The 26928-nt window shown below is 37.7% G+C and overlaps 1 protein-coding gene across 8 annotated transcripts in view; it reads left to right on the top strand.

The window, feature by feature from the left end:
* The window catches only part of MPP7 (MAGUK p55 scaffold protein 7), a 256591-nt gene that overhangs the window by 47604 nt on the left and 182059 nt on the right, over window positions 1-26928 (top strand). For 5 of the 8 annotated variants that reach the window (XM_055275011.2, XM_055275006.2, XM_055275009.2 and 2 more), the window contains one exon: window positions 20371-20538. In XM_055275011.2, the coding sequence (XP_055130986.1) occupies window positions 20502-20538 (37 nt within the window). In that variant the 5' untranslated portion in view covers window positions 20371-20501. Of the gene's footprint in view, window positions 1-1548; window positions 1653-20370; window positions 20539-26928 lie in introns of all 8 variants that reach the window. The other 3 variants (XM_055275012.2, XM_063637312.1, XM_055275007.2) reach the window with 1 other exon arrangement.

Here is a 26928-nt window from a genome sequence, read left to right as displayed (position 1 = left end):
TGGAGTATTTTTCTGGGGGTGCATTTAATCTGTTATTGGAATTCATATTAGTATTAGAATTAATAGGCTTTTTTTTTTTTTTTTCCTGAAACTAAAAATGTATGGCCATGTGGAGTTGCAGGGCAATAGTCCTAATGGTTTAGCTGCAGCATCTGCATAGGTCTGTTATATAGAAAGTGTCTGGGTAGTGGTGTTTGACCTTGGTAACTTTTCTCTCTGCCATTTGAGCCGCTGCTGCCTTCATATCCTCCCAATCTAGAAATTCCCTCTCCAAAGTTGTTCCATATTCCAAAATTTCCCTTTTCACACTCCTAGTATGCTGTTGACCTCAGGTAGGCACAGTTCTGATTGTCAGAGCAAAGAAAATTAGCCATGTATGTCTTTCCAGATAGTAGAATTTTCAGGGTATTTCATGAGCTCCAAAGGATGATTTATATGAAGTGTATTTCACTAAGTATAAAGGAAGTAAAACACTCATACTATGGTCTCTTCCCTCTCCTCTTCACCTCCCAGTGCCTCTCTACAAACTTTTTAGGATACCACTAATGACTACTAGAAATATTCATAGTTAGTCCATAAATCTGAGGGCACTCCTGGATCCTGATATGTATTTCACTGCACTTTGTGATTGAAATTTTGTTTGTTAAAATTGACTAGGAAACTATATTTCAGTAACAAATATGTAGAATTAAGAAAAAGATGGGCCGGGCACGGTGGCTCATGCCTGTAATCCAAGCACTTTGGGAGGCTGAGGCAGGCGGATCAAGAGGTCAGGAGATTGAGACCATCCTGGCTAACATGTTGAAACCCTGTCTCTACTAAAAATTAGCTGAGCGTGGTGGCACGTGCCTGTATTCCCAGCTACTTGGGAGGCTGAGGCAGGAGAATCGCTTGAACCCAGCGCTTGAACCCAGGAGGCAGAGGTTGCAGTGAGCCGAGATCGCGCCATTGCACTCCAACCTAGGTGACAGTGAGACTCCGTTGCAGGAAAAAAAAAAAAAAAAGAAGGTGGGCCAGGCGGCTCACGCCTGTAATCTCAGCACTTTGGATAGGCCGAGGAGGGTGGATCATTTGAGGTCAAGAGTTCGAGACCAGCCTAGCCAACATGGCGAAATCCCATCTCTACTAAAAATACAAAAACTAGTCAGGCGTGGTGGCGGGCACCTGTAATCCCAGCTACTCGGGAGGCCGAGGCAGCAGAATCACTTGAACCTGGGAGGCAGAGGTTGCAGTGAGCTGAGATAGCGCCATTACACTCCATCCTGGGTGACAGAAAAGATGAGTTCCTATCCCTTTTCTATACATTTGTTTTTTCAAAGTATGTTTGCACTATGTTAGAGTGAGTGCATACATTTAGAGAACAACAGGGGAAAATGCTAGAAATTCAGTAACTTCTAGTTTGCATTTTATAACAAATGTATTTTTATTATTAGCTTCCTGCTGGAATCCTCCTACTCCCCCACCATTATGGCATCATTTTCACATCCACAGCCCATAGTGATTATATCCATGTGGGGCCTCAATAGTTTTCCCTTTAATTTTGTGCAGATTTCCTTACTGCATAAAACTCAACTGCTCTCACTGAGGTCGTCATTAAATCCTGTGTGTGTTTGGGCAGGCTGACTTGATTTATAGCCAGCACTCCACTGTGGGTGAGTAAGATGGCAAGTTTCTCCCTGTTTTTCCTCTTAGCCCTTCCTATCTAGAGTGCAGATAACATAATTACTCAGTTAAATATCATCTGCCCAGGTTTTCATTTTGAGATAAATCTATATTGTGGTTATCTGCATTATACTTAAAACTTACACTGAAGATAATTCTGTTGAATAGGTTTTAAGTAATTAGTATTTCCTTTTCATTTATGATATAAGGTATAGCAAATCTTGGATTCCTTGATATTAAAATAGATAAGATCAAACTATGAACTCAGGATGAGTCAGTACTGTTTTAAGAGTTGCATTTGCCATACTTTTGGCAAATTAGTGCTTCAGAGCGGAAGCCCAGAGGTTTCAGGTAATCCCAGTCACCAAAATGTTTGTTACAATGTAACATCATTACTTTTCACGTGGGAACCTTTTATTTCGTTGGGCCTTTTTCTTTCTTTTCTTTTTATAGCCATTTATAATTCAGGGGTTCAGGCAAAGAAATACAGCCCTTGGACCACAAGATAGTTATATTCAGCAAGATTTTCAGAACTTGTACAGCTATGATTTTTCTCAGTAATCTTGGCTAGTTTGTGAAATTAATGGCTTTAGAAATATTCTCAAATGGTTTAGAGTAAAAAGAATCTTTTGAAACATTGTCCCATTTTGTTAATTCAAGGAGATTATAGTGCAATTGAATGTAATTCCCATAAGAATGGATATAGCAAAAGTGTGTCTTTTTTTTTTTTTTTTTTTTTTTTTTTTTGTGAGACGGAATCTCTCTCTGTAGCCCAGGCTGGAGTGCAGTGGTGCAATCTCGGCTCACTGCAACCTCTGTCTCCCAGGTTCAAGTGATTCTCCTGCCTCAGCCTCCCTAGTAGCTGGGACTACAGGTGCCCCCCACCATACCCCGCTAATTTTTGTATTTTTAGTAGAGACAAGGTTTTGCCATGTTGGCCAGGCTGGTCTGGAACTCCTGAGCTCAAGTGATCCGCCCGCCTCGGCCTCCCAAAGTGCTGGGATTACAGGCATGAGCCACTGTGCCTGGCCAAAAGTATGTCTTTTTAATAATTGAGAAATGATGTCTTGAGCAATCAAGTAGGAACAATTACTTGGTTGTCCTTGTGTAATGCGCAGAAATTAAGGAAGATGATTTTTCACTGAATCTACATAGGACCTATCAACTATAAGGAAACATATTAGTAAACACTTTCTACATCCTGATGCTTGTAGGTTTCCTTGATGGTGAAATAGTGTTAGCACAGATTTGTTATTTTTCCTCTTTCTGATTAATCTAAACCTGGAGTCTGGCCCTGGTTCTCAGGCTGCAGAAAAGTCAGCCCATCTTTTGTAGGCTCCTTTTCTGTTTTACATTTGTCGGGCTCACCACTTGAGCTTACTCAGCAACCTTTAAAGCTCTAAATCCTCGTTAGTCTTAAACTCCCCAGCTCATATTTGGCTGGCAACTCTACTTGGCATTTCAGTAATTTCCCCCTTGCCAGCTCATCTTTTACCGAGAATCAAAAACCATTCTGATCTTTAAAGAAATGCAGATGAGGCCGGGCACCATGGCCCATGCCTGTAATCCCAGCATTTTGGGGAGCCGAGGAAGGTAGATCACGAGGTCAGAAGTTCGAGACCAGCCTGCCCAACATGGTGAAACCCTATCTCTACTAAAAATACAAAAATTAGTTGGGCATGGTGGTGCATGCTTATAGTCCCAGCTGCTCGGGAGGCTGAGGCAGGAGAATCTCTTGAACCAGGGAGGCGGAAGTTGCAGTGAGCCGAGATAGCGCCACTGCACGCCAGCCTGGGTGACACAGCGGGACTCCACCCCACCCCTTCCCTCCCCCTCCAAAAAAAGAAATGCAGATGAGAAAAGACCCTTTCTAGGACACAGAGAATAAATTTGCAGCTGTTAAGGAGTGGGAATTTCTGCCACACGTAGATGTCAGAAATGGAAGCTTTTATTATCAGGAGAAATATTTGCTGGTTGAAACTATTTAAATAGGTTCAAATTTCAAACAGTTCTAAGAGCCTATTGAGTTTCCACTATGAAGAGTTGATTTTGCCAAGATGGAAAAAAAAAATCTTATCTGGTTGCCTTTTAACACCTCTGTATGATGTTAGATACAGGTGTACTTCTTGCCTTTTCACATATTGAAGAAAACAGTGAGAGGTAGCAGAGTGTCTAGAAAACGGGAGACCTAGATGGAGAGGCTGAATGCATGAGGGTTAATGCCAGTTTCCTCATATTACAACCCAGGCTTGAGCAATATCTGATTTTTTAATGTCTTGCAGAAAGCTAAATAAGTGCCTATGTACTGTAGTGGTTCCATTCTTGTTCAATACTATCTTGGCTTCGTTTCAGGTAAGGAAGAAATTGAGCAGTGATTGTAGCAGTGATTCCCCTGTAGGGGAATGCCCTACTATGGAATACTCTGAGTGTGTGACATGTCCCGGTTTACCCAAATCCTTGAAGTTAATGAGTAAAACTGCTGAATACAATCTAGACTCATAGATTCTGAATTTTGGAAGTGAAATTGATCTTAAGATAATGAAATCTACTATGTTTATCGTTCGATGTTTTCTGTTATACCCCTGACATAGTACTTTGCTAATCACAGGAGTTTGATAAGCATTTGATAACCAAGCAATGTATAAGCTAAGTCACAAAATGAAAAGATTGATTTTGGCAGTACCAGATAATTTGAGGTCTGTTGTCTTGTCTCAAGTGTAGTCACTGCTGATTGTTAGCACCTTTCTGAAACTGCAAAAGAAAAACTAAAAGTGGACGAGGAATTAGCATAGGAAGGTATAGATTAGAAGACCCAAAGTGAAACAAACGGAAAAATTTTTTTTGTTGTTGTTAAGTATACATATGTTAGACATGGGAGTCATTACTATGTTGCTCAGGCTGGTCTTGAATTCCTGGGCTCAAGTAATCCTCCCACCTCAGCCTCCCAAGTACCTGGGACTACAGGTGTGTGCTATCATGCCTGGCTAAATGGCAAAAGTTTGAATAAAGAGGTGCCAGGGAATAGAGGCCGCCTGTGTTGGTGTATTGAAGTCAGAATACCTGTGCCTGCATCAGTTCTGTGTTGGTATTGTGAGTGAGTAGTAACTCTGCAATGAAGATACTTTCTTTAAAAATTTGAAGACTTTTCTGTTATATTTTACAGTAGATTGACTGGTTCATTGTTGCATACTTGTATGATTATTTCTTAGGGTGTATTCCTACAAGCTATTGTTGGTTCAGAGGGTATAATCACAATTAGAATTTTGATTTTTTTTTTTTTAAGACAGGGTCTTGTTCTGTCACTTAGGGTGGAATGCAATGGTGCGATCTCATCTCACTGTAACCTCCGCCTCCTGGGTTCAAGCAATTATCCTGCCTCAGCCTCCTGAGTAGCTGGCACTACAGGCATGTACCACACCTGGCTAATTTTTGTATTTTTAGTAGAGATGGGTTTTCACCATGTTAGCCAGGCTGGTCTCGAACTCCTGACCTCAAGTGATCTGCCTGCCTCGGCCTCCCAAAATGCTGGCGTTACAGGCTTGAGCCACTGTGCCCGACCAGAATTTTGATGTATTCTTATATGGTTCTTTCTTAAATCAAAAATATGATACTTGTTCAGATTAAGACAATGTTGGGTGTTTATTTTTAGTTTCACATTCCTTACTTATTAGAAATATATTTTTTATAGCTTTAACACATCAGCTAAAGCTTGTGAAAGTTGCCTTTGTTAACACGAATTCCATTTTCCTTTTAAAAATTAAATTATGGCACCCTCTACTGAATTTGAAAGGAATTGCTGAATAGTCATATGCAGGTTTGAAAAAGAGACCATATGACTTTATAGATTAGACTTTGTTGACACCTATACTTACTATTATGATCCTTTTTGCTCACAGGCTCCTCATTAGGCAGTGTGGTAACATACATGCAATTAAATCCATATTTTGAAGCAGGCAGAGGAACTAGAGTGATCAAATTCACAGAAGCATGAAATAACACAGTGTGTTCAGGGTTGTAGTTTTATAGAAAACCTGAGAGAGGGTGTTGGTGTGATTTTTGCAAAGAAAGCAATGAGAAAGGATCAAGAGCGTGTCTCATTTTAAGGAATTTAAACTTTATCATGAAAGTGCAGTTGACTCATCAGCTAGTTTATTTAGAGTAGTCAAGTGATCACATAAGTATCTTTGAAAGATGATGCTGGCAGCATGTGTAGGATGGGCTGGAGGTGGGAACAGACCAATTTGAGGATTACTGTGTTTGCCAAGTGGGCTTATTAGGGTTCTCAGAAGGCACATAATTCTGGGATATAAGAGGCTGGGAGATGTGGAAGTTCTTTCTTTCCTCTGAAAAAGCTTTAGCATAAAAATTTCAAGATATATAGAAAAGTAGAAAGAATAGTACAATGAATACCCATATGTCCACCTTAGATCCAGCAACAGATGACATTTGGCCATATGTTCTCTCTCCCTCTCCTCCGCCTCTCTGCTGAAGTATTTTTGCGTAAATTACAGACACCATTACTTGACACCCCTAAATACTCTATTGAGCATCTCTCCAAAACAAAGGATGCTAGGAGAGAGATGTTTAGGGAGATAAAATCAGGAAAGTTAGAATTTGGTGGTATAGGTAATGTTACATCCAATAGGAGAACCACAAAGTCTTGCTTTTACTGTTATTAATTTGTGGTTATATAATAGTTTCTTTCTACAGTTTTTTTTTGAGACTTTCAAGAGATGGATATATAGTAAATGCTATTACATTTTAAATCAAAATGTTGAAAAGGACACTTTTTTCATCAACAAAAATTTCAAATGTGCACAAAAGTTGAAGAGGACGTCATTCTTGGCTAAAACAATGGCCCATGCCAGGCTTCTCTATGCGAGAAGAGAAGAGAAGTGGAGCGATTCAGAGAGGAGTGGGCTAGGCTCCTCCCACCAGGGGAAGGTGCAGGCTCTTTTATCATATCAGAAGCCCAGGTCAGCAGAAGTTTGTGTGAGAAAGGCACACAGCCAGCACAAGTGTGACCCAAACCCAGTGAAATGGTGAGAGTGGGCAGCCGGCAAGCTGACTGGCACTAGCAGAGTCTACTTACTTGGGGAAAAGGAAGCAGGAGATATCAAAGGGGACTGGGCACAGGTGACCTTTTTTGGCAGTGTACAAAGTCTCACTCTGTTGCCCAGGCTGGATTGCAGTGGATCTCAGCTCACTACACCCTCTGCCTCCCAGGTTCAAGTGATTCTCCTGCCTCAGCCTCTCGAATAGCTGGGACTACAAGCGTGTGCCATCATGCCCGGCTAATTTTTGTATTTTTAGTAGAGATGGGGTTTTGCCATATTGGCCAGGCTGGTCTTGAACCCCTGACTTCATGTGATCCTCCCACCTTGTCCTCCCAAAGTGCTGGGATTACAGGCATGAGCCACTGTGCCCGGCCAGATACTGACCTTTTAATATCTAATTTGTTGACAGTTTTCCTACTATACTTTTGGTCTAGTAAATGTTTTAGGTTGTGATCAATGAGATTAGCAGTCTTTCTCCTTTGGACAGGAGACCTAAGAAGAGGACAGGCAGAAACACAAAATATATAATGTATATAAAATATATAATATTATCATGGCTAAAATTGGTAGGGATTCCAGTAGTCACTCATTTGTTTTTTCATTCATTATTCAATTAATGTTTGGAGCCACCTATTATTATGGCAGGCACTATTCTAAGACACCAGGAATTCAGCAGTGAATAATGCAGACCAAATTCCCTGCCCACTCATAGTTTCTGTAAGTCATACGTTACTTAACGAAAGGGAGACATTCTGAGAAATTTGTTGTTAGGCGACTTGGTCCTTGTGGGAGCATCCTAGAATGCACTTACACAAACCTAGATGGCAGAGCCCACTACACACCTAGGCTGCATGGTGCAGCCTGTTACTCCTAGGCCAGAAACCTGTACAGCAGGTGACTGCACTGAATATTGCAGGCAATTGGAACACAGTGATAAGTATTTGTGTATCTAAAAATATCTAAACATAGAAAGGGAAGAGTAAGAATATGAGACCACTGGCCCGGCGCGGTGGCTCACGCCTGTAGTCCCAGCACTTTGGGAGGCCAAGGCAGGTGGATCACGAGGTCAGGAGATCGAGACCACGGTGAAACCCCGTCTCTACTAAAAATACAAAAAATTAGCCGGGCGCGGTGGCAGGCGCCTGTAGTCCCAGCTACTCCGGAGGCTGAGGCAGGAGAATGGCGTGAACCTGAGAGGCGGAGCTTGTAGTGAGCCGAGATCGCGCCACTGCACTCCAGCCTGGGCGACAGAGTGAGACTCCGTCTCAAAAAAAAAAAAAAAAAAAAAAAAAAAGAATATGAGACCACTGCCATATATGTGGCATGTGATTGACAGAAACATCATTATGCCCTGCATCGCATGACTGTATTCTAGTAGGAAAGACAGACACTAGACAAGAAGAGTGAAATACGCATAGCTCATGAAATTGGGATAGGCCCAGGCAAAGATCATTAAGTGGAATTAGGAAGGTGTGAGGGAGATTTTAGAAAGGGAGGCCAAGGAAGCTGAGAAGATGCCACCTGGGGAAACACCCGGGAAACCTGAACCACTTGAGCCGTGTTGGAGTGCACAAAGCCTCCTGCTTGGCGTTTACATCATTTTCTGTTTCTTGTGAGGGCATGTCTCCTCCTGAGAGTGTATGAATAGGAAGTGGCTGACAGCTGGCTTCCATATGGTCTTAGCAGGCCCTGTTTTTCCTAGCCAGGTTCGTCTTCTAACCCTCAGATTTCTTGACACTAAATTGATCATAAAGTAAGTTCTCCTAATCAGATAGATTCATTCCAGGGTGTGTTAGTCTAAGACAGTTTGTCTAGCAGTCCACTAACATGCTGTGCGTAGCTCTGTGAAATGCTCTTTGGTGTAACCATTTCCCATGGTTTTTGGACAATGACTGGCATGTTACTTTCCTTAGCAACTTAATTTTTGTTCCGTCTTTACATAACTCTTTGGAAATGTTAACTTTTCCCCTTTTCTGTTCATTTGTTTCACCGTAGAAATGAAAATACTCCTATTCAGAACTATGACATACAAATTAAAAATTTACAAAGTATACTCAATAAATTCCAGCAGCTAATATTCATGAAGTATAAAAATTGAGGTTATTGAAGAAAGTGACATTAAAAGGTATATGAACAATGCAGTGCTCTTAAAGTTTCTCTTGGGTATAGCTGACTTCAAATGTAAGAGTCTCTACCATTTAATACATAAAGGGCTAATACAGAATAGATTCTCTTCTAGTTCATAAAGGATGCACTGTTCTCTACAATATAGCATTAGGATTTTGAATTGTTTGAAGGGCTTATCCTGGTTTGTTCTCAGCATTGGAAATAAAATAGATGAATATGCTAGAAGATTGGAAACATGGGTATAAGCTCATACACAGATAAGTGAGGATTTCCTTTAGGAGTATAAAGATAGACCACCATGGAGAAAAACCTAACTTAATATAAAGTTGTTTGTGTTATATATAATCAATGCTTTTGGATTATATATTTCCTTTTATCACTGTCTATTTAAGATAGCTTCAAAACATACATACATAAATATACATGATTGCAACCATTGTGTGTTACATTTAGTTTAACTTTTTAGTGCTGTCCTTAATTTGAAAATGCATACAATTAACTTTAGTATTATGACATAATGATTTACAAACAAATCAATTTTTAGAAAGTGTATTTTTTGATAGCTCTGATATAGGGCCTAGGAAACTGACAAAACTAGACAATTTACATGAGTCTGTTGTCAGTAAACGCATGAAATCATCTTTGTGAATGTCCAGATTTATTACGGATGTTTCTAGTAGCCCACATTTTTAGGAACTATTGTGTTGAACCACTTAATATTAATTAGCACTCAATAAATAACAATGTAAATACTTAGAGTGAATGATTTATGTTATTTTAAAATCATACTGTTGATATTTGTAAATGAGCAGTATATCAGTCATAATGGGCTACGTTGTGTTTCAGTAGCAAATAACCCCAACAACACATTTATTTCTTGCTGCTGCTGTATATCCATCACATGTTGGTGGGGTACTATGCTCTGTCAGGGACTTGAGCTGATGGACTTGTCATTATGGGAAACATTAGACAACTTGGGAAGGAGAAGATGTATGATATGATTCAATTCTGTGTCCCTACCCAAATCTCATCTTGAATTGTAATCCAAATTGTAATCTCCATGTGTCAAGGGAGGGATCTGGTAGGAGGTAATTGGATCATAGTGGTGGTTTTCACCATCCTCTTTTTGTGATAGTGAGTTCTTACCAGATCCGATGCTTTAAAAGTGTTTGGCAGTTTCCCCTATCCTCTGTTTGTCTCGCCTGCCACCATGTAAGACGTGCCTTGCTTCCCTTTCACCTTCTGCTATGATTGTAAGTTTCCTGAGGCCTCCCCAGCCATGTGGAACTGTGAGTCAATTAAACCTCTTTTCTTTATATTAATAAATTACCTAGGCTTGGGCAGTTCTTTATGAAAACAGACTAATACAATGTAGAATCCCATGCTTGCTCTTAAATTTGTCTTTCTAGCAGTAATAACCTGTCACTTTCATGTTACTGGCTAAGGCAAGCCACAAAACCTCACCTAACTTTTAGGGGCTGGGGACACAATTCTCCTCTGTATGTGGAAGGGAGGAGTTGCAGATATATTGAGTAGCATCATTGTCTAGCCATATTTAGAAAGTTCTCTAAAATAATGTGGTCAAGTTCCCTACATTGTATACTTTGATATAACAATTGAGTTGTCATTCATAATTGGTAATGGTGTTTGAAACCATTTATTATACACCAAATATATAGCATAATCATTTGGTATCAGTCCCTCCCCTCTGATAGTGTTTGTGAGTTTAAATACAACAATGATTTATGTGTTTCAGACTTGATCTGCAGGACTGCTTTCCATCGTATACTATAAATAGGCAGACTTGTATTTGCAACTGCTGCTTAAATCAGTTTGTTTGTTGTTAGGATTAAGCTTACCCATGTCTGAGAGCTACTTACTAGATTTTTGGGCAACTTTTGTGGCTACTATTAGTTTACAGTTATTTCATTTCTTCCTTAGACTATCTTCAAAGTCTTACGCTCATTTTTAAAAAATTGTGGTAAAAAAATAACATAAAATTTACTGTCTTAACATTTCTTAGTGTACAGTTTAGTAGTGTTGAGTATATTCACAGTGTTATGCAATGGATCTTCAGAAGTTTTTCATTTACAAACAAAAACTCTATGTCTATTAAACAACAACCACTTTCCTCTCCCTGCAGCCCCTGGCAACTCTCAATTCTGCTTTCTGTTTCTATTAGTTTGACCATTTTAGATACTGCTTATAAATGGAACCATACAGTATTTGATTTTTGGTAACTGGCTTATTTCCTTCTTTTTTAAGGCTGAATAATTTTCTGTTGAATGTATATACTACATTTGGTTTGTCCATTCATCTGTCAATAGATGTTAGATTTGTTTCCACCCCTTGGCTGTTATGAACAATGCTGTAGTGATGTAGATATGCAAATATCTCTTTGAGTTCCCACTTTCAATTTTGTTGGATATATACCCAGAAGTGAGATTTCGGGGTTATATGGTAACTCTATTTTTAATATTTTGAGGAACCTTCATACTATTTTCCGGAGTGGTCACACTACAGAAATTTACATTTACATTCCCATCAACTATGCCAAGGGTTCCAATTTCTCCACATCCTTGCCAACACTTGTTATTTTCTGTTTTTTTGATAGTATTCATCCTAATATGTATGAGGTAATATCTCGTAGTTTTGATTTGCATTTTTGTAATGATTAGCGATGTTGAGAATCTTTCATACTGCCTTCCTTTGTGTTTTATAGATTTTTTTTGTATGGACGTTCTTTGATTCTCTTCTCATTACCTTTCATGTATGTTCTGTAGGTATTTTCTTTGTGGTCACCATGAGAATTGCACATATCATCTTAAAGTTATAATAATCTGTTTTCATCTAATAACAATTTAATTTCAGCCATATAAAGACTCTGCTTTTTATAATTCTGTGCCCCCATATATGTTATTGATATCACAGATCACATCTTTTTATATCGTGTTATGTTACTATAAATCATTAACATAGATTTATAGTTACTTTTATGCTTTTGTCTGTTAACATATATACAATTTATATGTATGTAAATTACATGTATATGTTATTTATTTTATTATATATTTTAATATAATTTATGTATGTCTGTGTGTGTGTATAAATATTTTTTTTTAGATCAGGTTTCACTTTGTCACCCAGGCTGGAGTGCAGTGGTGTGCTCATAGCTCCCTGCAGCCTCGGTCTCCTGGGTTCAAATGATCCTCGTACCTTAGCCTCTTGAGCAGCTGGGACTACAGATGCATGTCACCACATCCAGCTAATTAAAACAAATTTTTTTTGTATAGATGGAGTCTTGCTTTGTTGCCAGGCCTGAAAATTTATAAAAGAATTATAAGTGATGTATGCATCATTACAATATTATTGTATCTTATATTTGTTCATATATTCAGCTTTACCAAAGAGCTTTATATTTTCATGTGGTTTCATGTTGTTGTCTAGTGTTCTTTCATTTAGACTTGAAGGACTCCCTTTAGTATGTGTAATACAGGTATAGTGGCAACAAACTCCCTCAGCTTTTGTTTATTTGGGAAGGGATTAATTTGTTTTTCATTTTGTGGGACAATTTTGTCAGATGTAGTCTTCTTGATTGGCAGATTTTTTTCTTTCACCGCTTTGAATATATCATCTTACTTGAGCCTGCAAAGTTTCTGCTGAGAAATTCACTGATCCTCTGTGGATGCTCCCTTGTACATCATGAGTCACTTTTCTCTTGCTGCTTTCAAGATTCTCTCTGTGACTTTTGACAGTTTAATTATAATATGTCTTAGCGTGAGTATCTTTGGATTTATCCAATTCAGAGCTTGTTAAGCTTCTTGAATTTTTATGTCCATTTCTCCCCTCACATTTGGGAAATTTTCAGCCACGTCCCTTTCTCTGTTCTTCTCAGACTCCCATAGTGCGTATATTCATCTGCTTGATGGTGTCCCATTAGGTTCTTCCCTTTTCTTCATTCTTTTTTTGCTTTTGCTCTTCTGACTTGATAGTGTCGTACGATCTATACTCAAGTTCACTGATTTTTTTTCTGTTTGATCAAATCTGCTGTTGAGCCCCTCTTGTGAATTTTTCCATTCCATTATTGTATTTGTGAGCTCCAGAGTTTTTAGAAATAGAAACTTTTAATAGTTTCTGTTTCTCTGATTCTGTTGTTATTTTGTTCATGCATCCCTTTCCTGACAGGTTGCTGTGAGCTGAGATCACACCACTGTACTCCAGCCTGGGCAACAAGAGCGAAACTCTGTCTCGAAAAAAAAAAAGTGATAAAAGAGGCCATCTGTTGATTGGCTGCTATATATATGGGTTAGATGTTTTACTTTTGTTATTTCATTTAATCTCATTTCATTAAGTAGCTTGGCCAGGATCATGGAGTCAGTAAGGCAGGGCTTGGGTGTGATCTTAGGTCTGTCTGATTTCAAAATCTGTAGTCTCATTGTTAGGCTGTGCTATCTCCCCATAGGTAAAATGATGAGGTGACTCTGACTTGGAAGGGAAAGAGAGCGGATCATTATTCAGTTTTTCGGGACATACGATGATATGGATTCCATTCTCAAGGAATCTAGTGGGGGACATTGATTGAACAAAAAAATGTAGAATTATATTGATGTACGTTAATTACAAAAAGGACTGGTTTCTGTGGTAGAGAGGACTTAAGGGAATGCCAGTGGAATGCTGAGATGAATCTGGAATTGAGAATTAGTCAAAGAAAACGTAATCAAGAAGTTGTATCACTCTTCTCTGCCCCCAACAATTAGAGGAAAGAGATACAGAGCAAAAATAGTGGGTCATTGATGGTCAGTGGTGTAATCTTGAAGATTTAGCCAAGACTTTTTAGCAGTAAGTGGTAGAATATAAATGCAATGAAAAGGCAGCCATCATCAGAGAAGCACCCCAGAGGAGAGGTGTGGAGGATGTGCCAACACTATAAATGCTGCCATTTTTGCTTAAGGAGAGTAAAAAGGGAAAATGGGGTCATGGTGCACTCATTGTTGTAGATAGTTCAGGTAGTCTGGAATGAGGTCATTGCCTGCAAGTGCTAGTTCATTCATTACACCTGTGCTTCCAGAGAAGGGGCGGTTGTGTGCCTTCCCAAGAGCCCTCACTAGATGAGTCCCTAAGGGTCTCGTGGTTAATGCTCCTTCCTGGCAAATGGACCAGGGTTCCCGGCAGACTTTCCTAGCAGCCTTAAAGCCTGGGTCTCTTCACCTGGGGATTATAAAGCAGCATGTTCTCGTGTTTCCTTTCTGAAGTCTTTAAAGGTTTATAGGATTCTTTTAGTGGGATTCTTCTTTTCTATTGCTTCAGCATTTCCCTTTCCATGTGTGGAAAGGACATGTGTTGGTTTTATATTAATATAATCATTGAACCCCATTGGATTTGTAAAATGTGAGACATTTTGATCCTTCATAATCTTTTTTTCTTGAAAACTAGGAATTTTTGTTTTTGGTTGTATAAAGCATCTTTTCTTACATACAACATCCTAATACTTGGCCAGTTGTAAGTCTGTTTTTAAATTCTTTATGTATAGCGACGAGTCTGAGATACTTGGGATAGCCAAAATTGAAATGCAGTTTTGTTTATGATTAAGAACTGAATCTTTAAAAATTTTCACAGTTTTGCACAACAAGACAAAATAGATTTTTTAACTTTCTTTTTTTTGATTATATAAATAATGACCAGTAAAAATGTTACTAGAAAGCATGCTACTTCTAGATCCTTAAGTCACTAGCAGATAGGATGTAAGGATATAAAATAGTGGTCAGCAAACTTGGCCCTCCTTCATTTCTGGAAATCAAGTTTTACGGGAACACAGTCATACTCATGTACCTATTGTTTAGGTTGAGACCATATGGACCACAAAGCCTAAAATGTTTACTGTCTGGCCCTTTACAGAGAATGTTTGCCAAACCTTGGCATTAGAGAAGCAATTCTCAACATTTTTGGGCCTCAGATCTATACTCTTAAAAATTATTGAAGGCTCTAAAGAGTTTTGATTATGTGGGTTATATTGGTTTAATTAATTTAAAAATAACTATTGAATTTGCTTCATGTTAACACAAATAACATTTTTATGAAAAATAATTTTACCCTCAAAACAAAAACATGAGTGAATTGCAAATTTATTTCATTCCTGGCTCAACAGGAGACCGTTATATTTTCATATCTGTGTCTACTTTCATTTTGTTGCTGTATGTTCTGGTTGAAGGATATGAAGAAAAACTGAACTTAACAGAGATCTGTAGTTGGAAAAGGGAGGAGTAATTTAATAGCCTATTCAGTTAACTGTGGATATTTGCTGTTACACCAAAGATATATGGCAGTTTCTTAAAGATAAGTTTCAGTGTAAAATCTGAAAGTATAGAAATAAAGTTATTGTATTGGAACTTTAAATCCATTGATCAATCTTGGGCTTTTAATGGATGTCGTTCATGCATGATTTTCTAATAATGTTAGTAGAAAATGGGAAAATATTGGTTCACTGAATCATGCAGATCTTCCCAATGTTGATACAAAATGCCAAAAAAATCACATATGTTAATACTACCATGGGTCTTCTCAGCAAAGCCCTTGGGCATTGGGAAGCTGATAGAACCAGTGCAAAGTGGGGACTTGGTTCCACCATGCGTGTATTTCAGTTAACATAGCACCATGCAAAATGAGCCTCTAGTGGATGCAAGTTTTTAAAATTCTGAGTTTTGCTTGGAAGCTCATTTTTATCATGAGCAACACATATTTTTTTTTGGTTTCCCTTGAAAGTATGGACTCTATTTATCTTCAAGAAAATGTTTGCCAAATACCGAAGCTTGAATAACCATAGTTTGTCTTCAGTTGTTCTTTTAAGTTAAAAAAAAAAAAAAAGTTCCATGATCAAAGCAGCCAGTATAGTTCACAACTCAAATCATTGCACAAGTGTTTTTTTGAGACAGTATTTCCTTTGTTTATAGCAGCATTACTTTATGTGTGCTTCCCATTATTCACACAGGATGTTATAAAGAAGAGTACTCAAGAGTCAATTAATATTAATTTTTACTGCTTCATTAAGGATATTCTATAGTGAACCTTCCCTCTCCCCTCCTCCTCTTCCTGCTTTTCTTCCTTTTCCTCCTCCTCCTCTGAGCATCCTTGGCAGTAAAGAATACAATGTTGAATAGTTTCAATTTGGTGCCATTATCTTGACTCATGCTCAGGTGCCAGTGGTTTTACCAACCATGAGCATTGCTTTTCACCATTGATGCAAATGCTGGTACAGTGCAAAAGACAAATAACATCTCAGTACTTTCTTCAGTAATTTTATGAAAATAGTTTGACCTCATGGACCCCTCTGAAAGGGTCCTGGAGACCACTAGGGGTCTGTGGACCACGCTTTGAGAATGGCTGGTATAAAAGGTACAAGTACCATTTTATATAAGCAGATGTCTGCCACTTAGTATATGTTGCCTCCTTTTATTCTTACAATTATAATTTATGAGGGTCCAAATAATGTTAACAGATATAAGTCTGCTTCTTGCACTGGCTAATAGAACTAATGAGTCTTTCAGATTGAGCTTTTACAAAAATCTGTGATAGATTTATTTTTAAAAAGTTTACTCTTGTTTGTGTTATTTTATTGCTCTATTAGGTTTTGAAAATGTAACTTTTGAGTATGTGTGTCTGGTGAAATAATCTACAGTTGGATTTCTGAGCACACTTATTCTTCTGAAATAATAGATTGCTAACATAATTATTAAAGTAGTTTATGATAACAGTTAATTACAAGTTTTCATGTTCTTGAACACTTACCAAAATATAGAGGAAATGTATTTGAAAATTACTTGGTTTCTTGTTGATATATGTTAACTGTGTGTGTGTGTGTGTGTGTATATGTTCACATTAATAAATGTTGCAGACTATGGAATTAAGTTAATTATTTACTGAAAACGTTTTAAACACTTGCCCTTCTGTGGTTGACCAGTAGATGTCATGAGTGCCACGGGAGCATTAAGAGTTACCCAGGGCGGGTAGACATTGAACGTTGTAAGCTCATAGACCTTCACATAGTTCACTGTTTCCACATGATCAGTGCCAGAGGAACCTGATACAGTGTGATATATAGAAGCAAGGTACAACTGGAATAATGAAATTTCAAAAATAAGCCCTTTTAAAGGAGGGTTGTAATCGTTCTGTTGGGTATTGTAAATGCTTCAGGTGCACTTGATACTGCTGTTATGTTCCTGGCTTTCGGGTCTTTCTCTTTTTTATGGAAAGATGGATTGAACTTCAATTTAAGAATATTCGGTAATCCCTCTTAGGACATACTGTAACAGCTGGTATTTTTGTGTTGTAGTAAATTGATTCCATACAACGGTCAGTAATAATTATGGCTGCGTTCCGACAAATTCCAAAGCATTTTCAATGAATTTTGCCAAAGAAAATAACATCATTACTACAAAAGTTTAACTCAGTTTGAAAGTTAAACCTAGCAACTTTGCTTCATTCCACAAAATACAAAGTATTACTGGTTAGGATTCTGTCAAACTATTTTTAAAATTCATATACTTGTATATGGCCTGAGAAGGTGATTACTTTGTAGTATATATACTTAAAAGATAATTGCTTTGTAGTTAATAATACAGCTTTGGGAAAATTTAGCCTTGAGTGTTCATTATGAAATAAAAAGCAAGAAATGTGAGGGCTTTTCGTATATGGCATAGATGAACAGCAGCAATATCAGCTCAAAAGGATATTTTGATTTGGAATGTAAGGTCTTTAGTATTAATGGAATGTGAATGTTTCAAATTGTATGAAATTCTAATTGATATAAGCATATGTTGTCTTATTATATGGTGTGTATGGTTTATAAACGTGAAACATTGTAAATTCTTTAAGCTGTGAAGAAAGTGGTAGGTTGCATGGTATAGATGGTATAGCATATGTGCAATCTATACCATATAAATTTAGGCTTTTCTCATGACATAAAGAACTTAAATTACATATATATACACATACATATAATAAATACCTACTCACAAACATACATACATATATATTGGCCTAATGGTTCAAATGTGTCTGCAGACATTTTAGAAATTTTAATTGATTTTCATTTTTTTCTATTAGCAAAACAAAAGTCTACTGATTGACTGTGTTCTTTAAATTATATAGCCTTTTTTTGACTTTGAATTACTTCATTTCTAGCCTTGCTTTATATAAGGAACATTTTCCTGTAGTTGAATCTTCATACTGATTTTTAGAATAATTTATGAAGGCAAAGCAAAGTTGCTTTCAAAATTATTAGAAAAAACAGCTCCATACATGTGCATTAGTGAAATCTTGCCTCACATTTTTAATTTTTAGTTTAGTCAGCTGTATTTTCATTTGGCATTTCAAATAACAATTCTCATATTTTAAATTAGCACTCTTTTCTGTATGGATTTGTATGCAGGTTTTAACTATGTCAGCCTTTGGAATAACATAAAGCAAAATTCAAGGTATTGCAGCAGATAGTCTGATGTAAAATAATCCATTTGATGGTGAAGTTTTTAATACTCATTTTCACTTTAACAATTAAAAAGCAAATTTAGAAGGCTTTAATAGAATCTTACAGTTTGGATTTTTTAAAGTAAAATTTGGCAAGTTCATTTCTCTTTATTCTGCAATTTGAATCAGCAACTTAAAGGCTTTTTTTTTTTTTTTTTTTTTTGAGACGGAGTCTCGCTCTGTCGCCCAGGCTGGAGTGCAGTGGCGCGATCTCGGCTCACTGCAAGCTCCGCCTCCTGGGTTCATGCCATTCTCCTGCCTCAGCCTCTCCGAGTAGCTGGGACTACAGGCGCCCGCCACCACGCCCGGCTAATTTTTTTTTTTTTGTATTTTTAGTAGAGACGGGGTTTCACCGTGGTCTCGATCTCCTGACCTCGTGATCCGCCCGCCTTGGCCTCCCAAAGTGCTGGGATTACAAGCGTGAGCCACCGCGCCTGGCCTAACTTAAAGGCTTTAAGAATTGATGTGAACCAGTTTTTCCAGTTTTTCCAATGTTTTCTTGTTGTTGTGAATATATGTTAAAAATATGCTTCTAAATTACTGAATTTGCTTTATAGAGAATTGAGGAAAGTGCATTAAAAATGAACTTAAAACACATTGTGTGGTTCTTCTGATTTCTACAAAAATGTAAATGGAGTACTTTTTCCGTTATTAGCCAGGGGTGATCCAAATTTAAACCAGATGGCCTCCCTCTAGGTGTTAGGCCAATGTAAATTTTAATCTTGCTACTTTCTTTTATGTTTTCATTTTATAATCTAATTACCTGAATTAAAAAAAAGCCCTAACAACCATTGTTTCTTGTTTATTTACCATGTGTCAGACACTGCATTATATGTCTGGGTATATTTAATTACCAAATAGTTCTAATTTATTATTGTCTGTATTTGCATATAAGGAAGTTAAGGCTTAAGAAGATGAAATACCTTGTTGAAGATCACAGAACTAGCAGCATTAAAGTTTAGGTCAAACTCTAGATTCCCTTGTTCTTAGCTACTATGCTATACTGCCTTTACTGCTTATTTGAGGATAAACATTAGTTAAGATAGTTATTGAAAAAAAAGTTAATATTATTCCAGATAAAACAAAGGTCAGTTTTTACTAAAAGAACTTACTTATGTATGCTGGCTTGGATTGTTAGATTTACTTTGGATTACTAACACTTCTGTAAATCTTTGGATTACTAACACTTCTGTAAATCTATAATAACATCTTGCTTCCATTCTAGTAAATATTCCTTCAAAGTTAGTTGCAGACGTCAGTTAGAGAAACATACATTTGTCATGAGCTATTCAAAAAAATACAATTAGGCTGGTCGTGGTGACTCACACCTGTAATCCCAGCACTTTGAGAGGCCAAGGCGGGCATATGACCTGAGGTCAGGAGTTCAAGACCAGACTGGCCAACATGGTGAAACCCCGGTATCTATTAAAAAAAAAAAAAATTATCCAGGCTTGGTGGCGGGCCCCTGTAGTCCCAGCTCCTCAGGAGCCTAGGGCAGGAAGAATTGCTTGAACATAGGAGGCGGCGGTTGCAGTGAGCTCAGATTGCACCACTGCACTCCAGCCTGGGTGACAGAGCGAGACTCCGTATCAAAAAAAAAAAAAAAAAATTATAAGTTGCTGACAATTTATATAGTCTCTGTTCTACATTTAGAAATGTAGCTGAGAATTATTGTAGCACAGGGAAGGAAGTTGAGAATGACATTGACTTACAAAAGCTTCTTAAAATTATCCATATATCCAATCAGTGTTCTGCAACCCAAATGTAAAAATCTTTAAGGAATCCTCAACACACGCCTGCAGAACATTCATGTTTTCAATTCGAAGTTGCTCGTCAAGATCAGAAACTCTCACAGTTTGTATTTGCATGTGGTCTGTAGAAAAAATTCTGAAGAGTTGTGATCTCTCCGATAGTGATTGGGATGAGAATTTTGAATTAGTTACAGAATGTTGTGATTTGGTGATGGTCCCTTTTTAAAAAATACAAATGTTTCTTTCCTTTCTAGAAACGGCTTACAAAATAGACAGATCTTGGTAGACAACGTGGCTGCAGGCTGTTGAATTGGAATTCCCTGTGGCTCTCTGAAGGCAGGGTGTCTGGAGAGCGGTGGGCTGACCTGTTCCTACACCTTGCATCATGCCAGCTTTGTCAACGGGATCTGGGAGTGACACCGGTATGTGACCCCAAGAGGGGCAGTTTTCATTCCATCTTTGCTTAAATCTTGTTCACAGTGAAATACAGCATTGCTTTAAGCAAATGCAGGCAGATCATGCTTGTTTTTCTGTCGCCAACACTAGGGACATAAGATCAACTCAGGGATGCCCTCCTAGGTAAAAGTTACTGGAGGACATGGACTCATTGCCTCTTTCTCCAGGTAGTGATGGCGTGTGCTGATGTTCTCATACTGTCTTGCTTTTAGAATAATTCTGTGCATTTAATTTAAAAAATTAAGTATTTGAAACTTATAGAAAAGTATGGCAAATACTGTGATACACATATTATCCTTCACTCAGATGTATAACAGGTAGGAACTGTTTGCCACACTTGATTCAGATTTTTCTCTTTTTTTTTCTCTTTAAGAAATAAAACATTATCCTTACCTCAATTCTCTGTTTTCTCTCTGTCACCAGAGGTAAAACTATCCTGAAATTGATATATACCATTAAGGGATTCAATTAAAACTAACAAACATATTTCATGTTATTATCAGTTATAAGACTTTGAGATACCTAGAATAGGTATTTCTAAGAAAGGAAAAAAACTCACACACACACATGTGTACATAAAATCCTCCCCTTCTGATCTGATTCAGGAAGTAGAGGTGTGGTGGTAGATGCCTCTTTGAGGTCCTATTCTGGACCAGAATCAGCACTTTTTCAAAGTGTAGAATCCTGGATGCCTCTAAGAACTACTAAAACAAAATGTAAATGGGGTTGGGGGCCTATGTCATGCATTTTTAAAGTCCCTTGAAAGAAGTGGTAACATAGTGTGACGAAAAGGAATGTTCTCTGTTTTATATGGGCCATCCTGAATTTGGTTGATATAGCTCTCAAACCAGCCGAGGTGGCTGTCTCGGACTGGACAATTACAATGACTGGTGCTATAATCTCAAAAATGCCGAAACATAAATTCAGTTTTATCTTGTATTATGTTACACTGGCATTTTCATTTGCACTATTTGCAAATATAATTCTTTGCTATTTCAAGCATATCCATAGTTATATTTTGGCAAGTTTTGTCTCATCTTTATCCATCAAAAATGATTTTTTTCCACTGTGATTTACATTGAGGATTCGTTTTTGTCAGGAAGAAGTTTTGATTGTTAAATTACGTAAAGCTTTTCTTTCTCAAGACCTTAACTTGGAAGCCAGACCCTTTGGAAATTTTTTTTCTTCTTTTTAGGTTTTATATAGTCCCACATTGTGTTCTACTTTATAAAAATGAATGATTTAACTTTCCATAGTGCTTTGGGAAATTATGGATAAAATTTATGTGAACCATAAATTTACTACAGTTGTGTAATGAATATGTTTTAAACCTTGCTGTTCACCCAAAATGCCTTAGTTTAATTTAATGCAAAATATTGTTGCTTACATATAACTTGAAGGAGGATTAAAATGGAGTATTTATAGTTTATAAGGCAGTTTAGGTGTCAGTCATGAAAAATAGCATAGGCTATTAAGAATTTAAAAAGAGCTTTTCCACACACAGCCAGCTCGCTCAGTGCAAATCTAAAGTGCCGATCTGAATGACATCTTGCTTTATGATGTTTTTTGACCTTATGTCCCCACAAGGTTTGAGCGAAGCACAGAAGACAAGAGTCTCTGCATTTACAGAAGCCGCAAAGTACGGCGTATGCATCAGATGTTTGCAACTGGCCAGTCAGGGGTCATTTTTCCCATAAGCAGCGTTGCTTAGCAGTTTCGCTGATGTCGTCCCATTATCAGGTTTCCAGGGGAACAGAGTTAAAGTCAGACCCTCATGCCACAGGAGCAAGGCATCCGACTCACAGCAGCCTAGATGCATGGATTGCTCATTTGGGAAAATACGTTCCGTGTAAAACTTTTACCACTTCTTCCTTCCCTTCTTGCTTATTTCACTAAGAAAAAAAAGGTAATTATACAAGTAATACATACAAACATGCCCTTTCCCCGATCTCATTTTTTTCTCCGTTTGATAAGTAACCTGTAAGAGTTTCCTGTGCATTCAATACTTGCATATATATGTCATTAATACATTGTTTTTGAGTCTCTTTTCCTTTTCTTTTTAATCACAGATTTTGTTATGCCCTATTTATTATTATTCAGCTTTTTTTCTACACCAAGCTGTATTCTTGGAGAGATATTTCCATGTTAAATATAGAAAAGCGTTTTGTGTTTATGCATGTTTATCTATATCTCTGTATACATCTGTGTATTTATCTCTTTCTCTTAAACTAATGTATACTTTTCTATCATATTGCTGTTTAGTGAACCATATTGCTGTTAATGACAGCCTGGTTTTGCTCATTTTATAAATATTTTGGAAGGGAAGATGTACACATTTAATGATGTCAAATTGTCCTCCAGAGTGGTTAAACCACTGAATGATCTACAGTCAGTGTATTAAAGATGCTTTCCCCTACATTCTTGGCAATATTAAATATTGTCAATCTTTGTAATTTTTACCAATCTGTTGGGAAAAACATAAAATCTTAAGTGTGAAATGTGTGTTACTAGTGATAGCTAGCGTATTTTCATTTGTTTAATGGTCATTCCTCTGTGATTCATCTCTTCATATATCTTCCCCATTTTTGTACTGGTTTGTCATTTTCTAATTTACTTGCAGAATTTATTTATATTTTGTGTATTCATCCTTTGAGCCATTATATGTTGAACACCATTTCTTCTGGTCAGTCATTTGTCCTTCTTATTCCTTAAATAATAACATTTCTTCTATAATAGTTGAAAACTTTTTTGTAGTCAAATCAATCTTTTCTGTATGATGCATGCTACTTTTCTTCTGCTTAAGAAGGCCTTTCCTATCCCAAGATTATGAAGATATTCTCTAAGATTTTTAATAGTTATCCTAAAGATTTGTTTTTACACATTTGAAATTATAATCCAACTGTAATCTGTATGTGGAGCATGGCAGTAGTCTAATCTCACCTGATTTTATTTTTTCATGTGGTCTACCAAGTAGTCCCCAGATCACTTATTCAATAGTCTGTCCTTTCCATGTATATTTTTAATATCCCCTCTATCATAATCCAGCATTACATATATGTTCTGAGTTCTCCTTCTTGGCTGTAATGATCTGTTGATTATATTTAATTTTTTTAATAGATTATTTTTTAGAGCAATTTTAGAATTATAGAAAAATTATGAAGACAGTACAGAGAGTTTCAATATGCCTTGCCTTAGTTTCCCCTGTTATTAGCATCTTACATTAGTATGGTAAATTCATTTCAATTGGAGAAATGATATTGATACATGATTATTATTAACTAAAATCTACACTTTATTCAGATTTCCTTCATTTTCCGTTTATGTCATCGCTTTTTTTTGTTCCAGGATCTCATTCGTAATACCATATTACATTTAGTTGTCAGCTCTCATTAAGTTTCTCTTGGCCATAATGGTTTCTAAGACTTTAGAAATCAGGCACAGTGGCTGACACCTTAATCCCAGCCCTTTGAGAGGCTGAGGTGGGTGGAACTCTTGAGCCCAGAAGTTTGAGACCAGTCTGGGCAAACTGGTGAAACCACATCTCTACTAAAAATACAAAAAATTAGCTGGGCCATAGTGGCATGTGCCTATAGTTCCAGCTACCTGGAAGGCTGAGGTGGGAGGATCACCTGAGCCTGGGAGGTGCAGGCTGCAGTGAGCAGTGATCACACCACTGCACTTCAGCCTGGGCGATGGAGTGAGACCCTGTCTCAAAAAAACAAAACAACAAAACAAAACAAAAAACAACAAAACCCAAAAGACTTTCCTTGATTTTGACAATCTTGAGAGTTTTGAGGAGTTCTGGTTAGGTATATTGTAAGGATTCCCCTCTCCTGCAATTTGTCTGATATTTTTCTTGTGAAAAGATTGGGGTTATGTGTTTGTGGGGTAAGATCAGAGCGGTGAAGGGCCATTGTCATCATATCACACTGAGGGTATATTCTGTCAACTCGATTTATAACTGTTGACATTAATGTTGGTGACCTACCTAAAGTACTGTGTGTCAGGTTTCTCCACTGTAAGATTACTCTTTTTTTCACCCTTTCCATACTGTAATCTTTGGAAAAAGTCTGTCTGTGCAGCCCACACTTAGAGTAGCATGTGTGGTTTCTCCTCCTTTAGGGTAAAGGAGCTATCTAAATTATTTGGAATTCTTTGCCTTTTCTCTCCCATTTATTAATTTATTCAATCATTCAGATCAGTATGGAGTCATGGATACTTATTTTGTACTTTGGGTTAAAAGCCATGACTACTTTATTTTGTTGCTCAAATTGTTCCAGCTTTGGCCCTTGGGAGCTCTTTGAGTTGGCTTCTTTGATAACCCCCATCAATGTGGGCTCATTTGTTTTTAGCACTTCCTTACTTTTGATACTACAAATATTCTTGGCTCATCTTGTATATTTCCTGCCCCAGTCCTAGAAGTAGACATTTCTCTAAGGAGCTCTTAGTTCCTTTCGTTGGGATGGGCTTAGAAATCAAGATCTGGGCAATAGGTTTGCTCATCGCTACTGGAGTGTTGTTTCTTTTTCGTTTCGTTTTGTTTCATTTCGTTTCTTTTTTCTCTCCTCCCTCCTCCTCCTCTCTCTTCTGTCTTCTCTCTCTTCTGTCTTCTGTCTTCTCTCTCTCTCCCCCTCTCCTTTCCTTTCTTTTTTCTTTCCAATTCTTTTCTTCTTGGTAGAGATGGGGTACCCTGTGTTGCCCAGGCTGGTCTCAAACTCCTGAGCTCAAGTGATGCTCCTGCCTCAGCCTCCCAAAGTGCTGGGATTATAGGCATGAGGCACTGCACTCAGCCTTAGAGTGTTGTTTCTTTTTTTTGTTTTTTTGAGACGGAGTCTTGCTCTGTTGCCCAGGCTGGAGTGCAGTGGTGCTGTCTTGGCTCATTGCAAGCTCTGCCTCCCAGGTTTACACCATTCTCCTGCCTCAGCCTCCTGAGTAGCTGGGACCTCAGGTGCCCGTCACCACGCCTGGCTAATTTTTTGTATTTTTTTTTTTTAGTAGAGACGGGGTTTCACCGTGTTAGCCAGGATGGTCTCGATCTCCTGACCTCGTGATCCACCCGCCTCGGCCTCCCAAAGTGCTGGGATTACAGGCGTGAGCAACCGCGCCCGGCCGGAGTGTTGTTTCGTTAAGGCTCTTTCAGCTGACAAAGCAACGAAATGTATGTGTGTAAGTTAACCCATGCGTAAACACACATAAACATATATGAACATTTCTATGTGTAATCATCTGTAACTATACTAAACTAAATATGAGTTCTCATTGATGCTTTCAGCTCTGATCCTTAGCAAATGGATCATTGTAGCCTCTTCCCCCTCCACCAGCGGAAAACTTGCCACTACCATCCACCATCGATTTACTTAATTGTTCAATCCCAGTGTACATGTACCAATATAGCAGTATCAGAATTGTTAACCATGGGAAACAACTTTTATTAGCTAGAGAGTTGATTTTATTTTTATTCTCGGCATAGTCCCATAGCATCTTTATAGTTTTTAATCTTATGGAATTATTCCTTTTCTGCATAATACCTATATTAGTTTTAGTTTTATAATTTCATTATGATTTTTACAAGCATCAGGTAATGTGAAATATAATATAGTTACAGAAATGCACATAAAAAACCTTTATAAGTAGAGTTTTAAAAGTGGTTATAAGCCAGCATCCATGTGACCTGGTCATATCCACGTGACCACATCCACCTAGGTCAAAAATTCCAACACTTTGAAGGCAGCCTGTGTATCTCTTCTCAGTCACAATCTTCCCAACCTCCTTAATGACTCCTACCTCACACTACACATAAGACATAGTTTATGATTTGTATAAGCATTCATGGGCAATATGGTTTAATTTTGCTGGTTGAACTTTATAAATGGAATTACACCGTAAGCAGTTTTTAGTTTGAAAGTGAATATTTATTTAGAATGAAGAAAATGAAAACACATTGTAAATTTTCAAAAGTGGCTACAATATAACAAGTATTACAGAATCCAGGGGAAAAGTATAATTTTTAAAAAATTAACTCCGTGCCACACCTCCATAAAGCTTTTTCTTCTATATTTTTGGCTGTCTACTCTTTCCTTGCCTCTTCAGGTGTACTATTTTCTTTAAAAGAAGAGAAAAGCAATCCATCTTACATTACCAATCAATTGTGTGTGTGTGTGTGTGTGTGTGTGTGTTTTAAGAGACAGGATCTCACTCTGTCACCCAGGCTGAATGCAGTGGTGCAATTGTAGCTCACTGCAGCCTCAAACTCCTAGGATCCTCCTGCCTCAGTGTCTCAAGTAGCTGGGACTACAGGCGCATGCTACCATGCCTGGCTAATTTTTTATATTTTGTAGAGACTTCGGTGAGTCTTC

This window comes from Symphalangus syndactylus, chromosome 4 (genome assembly GCF_028878055.3).
Source record: "Symphalangus syndactylus isolate Jambi chromosome 4, NHGRI_mSymSyn1-v2.1_pri, whole genome shotgun sequence".
Taxonomy (NCBI): domain Eukaryota; kingdom Metazoa; phylum Chordata; class Mammalia; order Primates; family Hylobatidae; genus Symphalangus; species Symphalangus syndactylus.
This window is presented reverse-complemented; position numbering and strand designations above follow the sequence as displayed.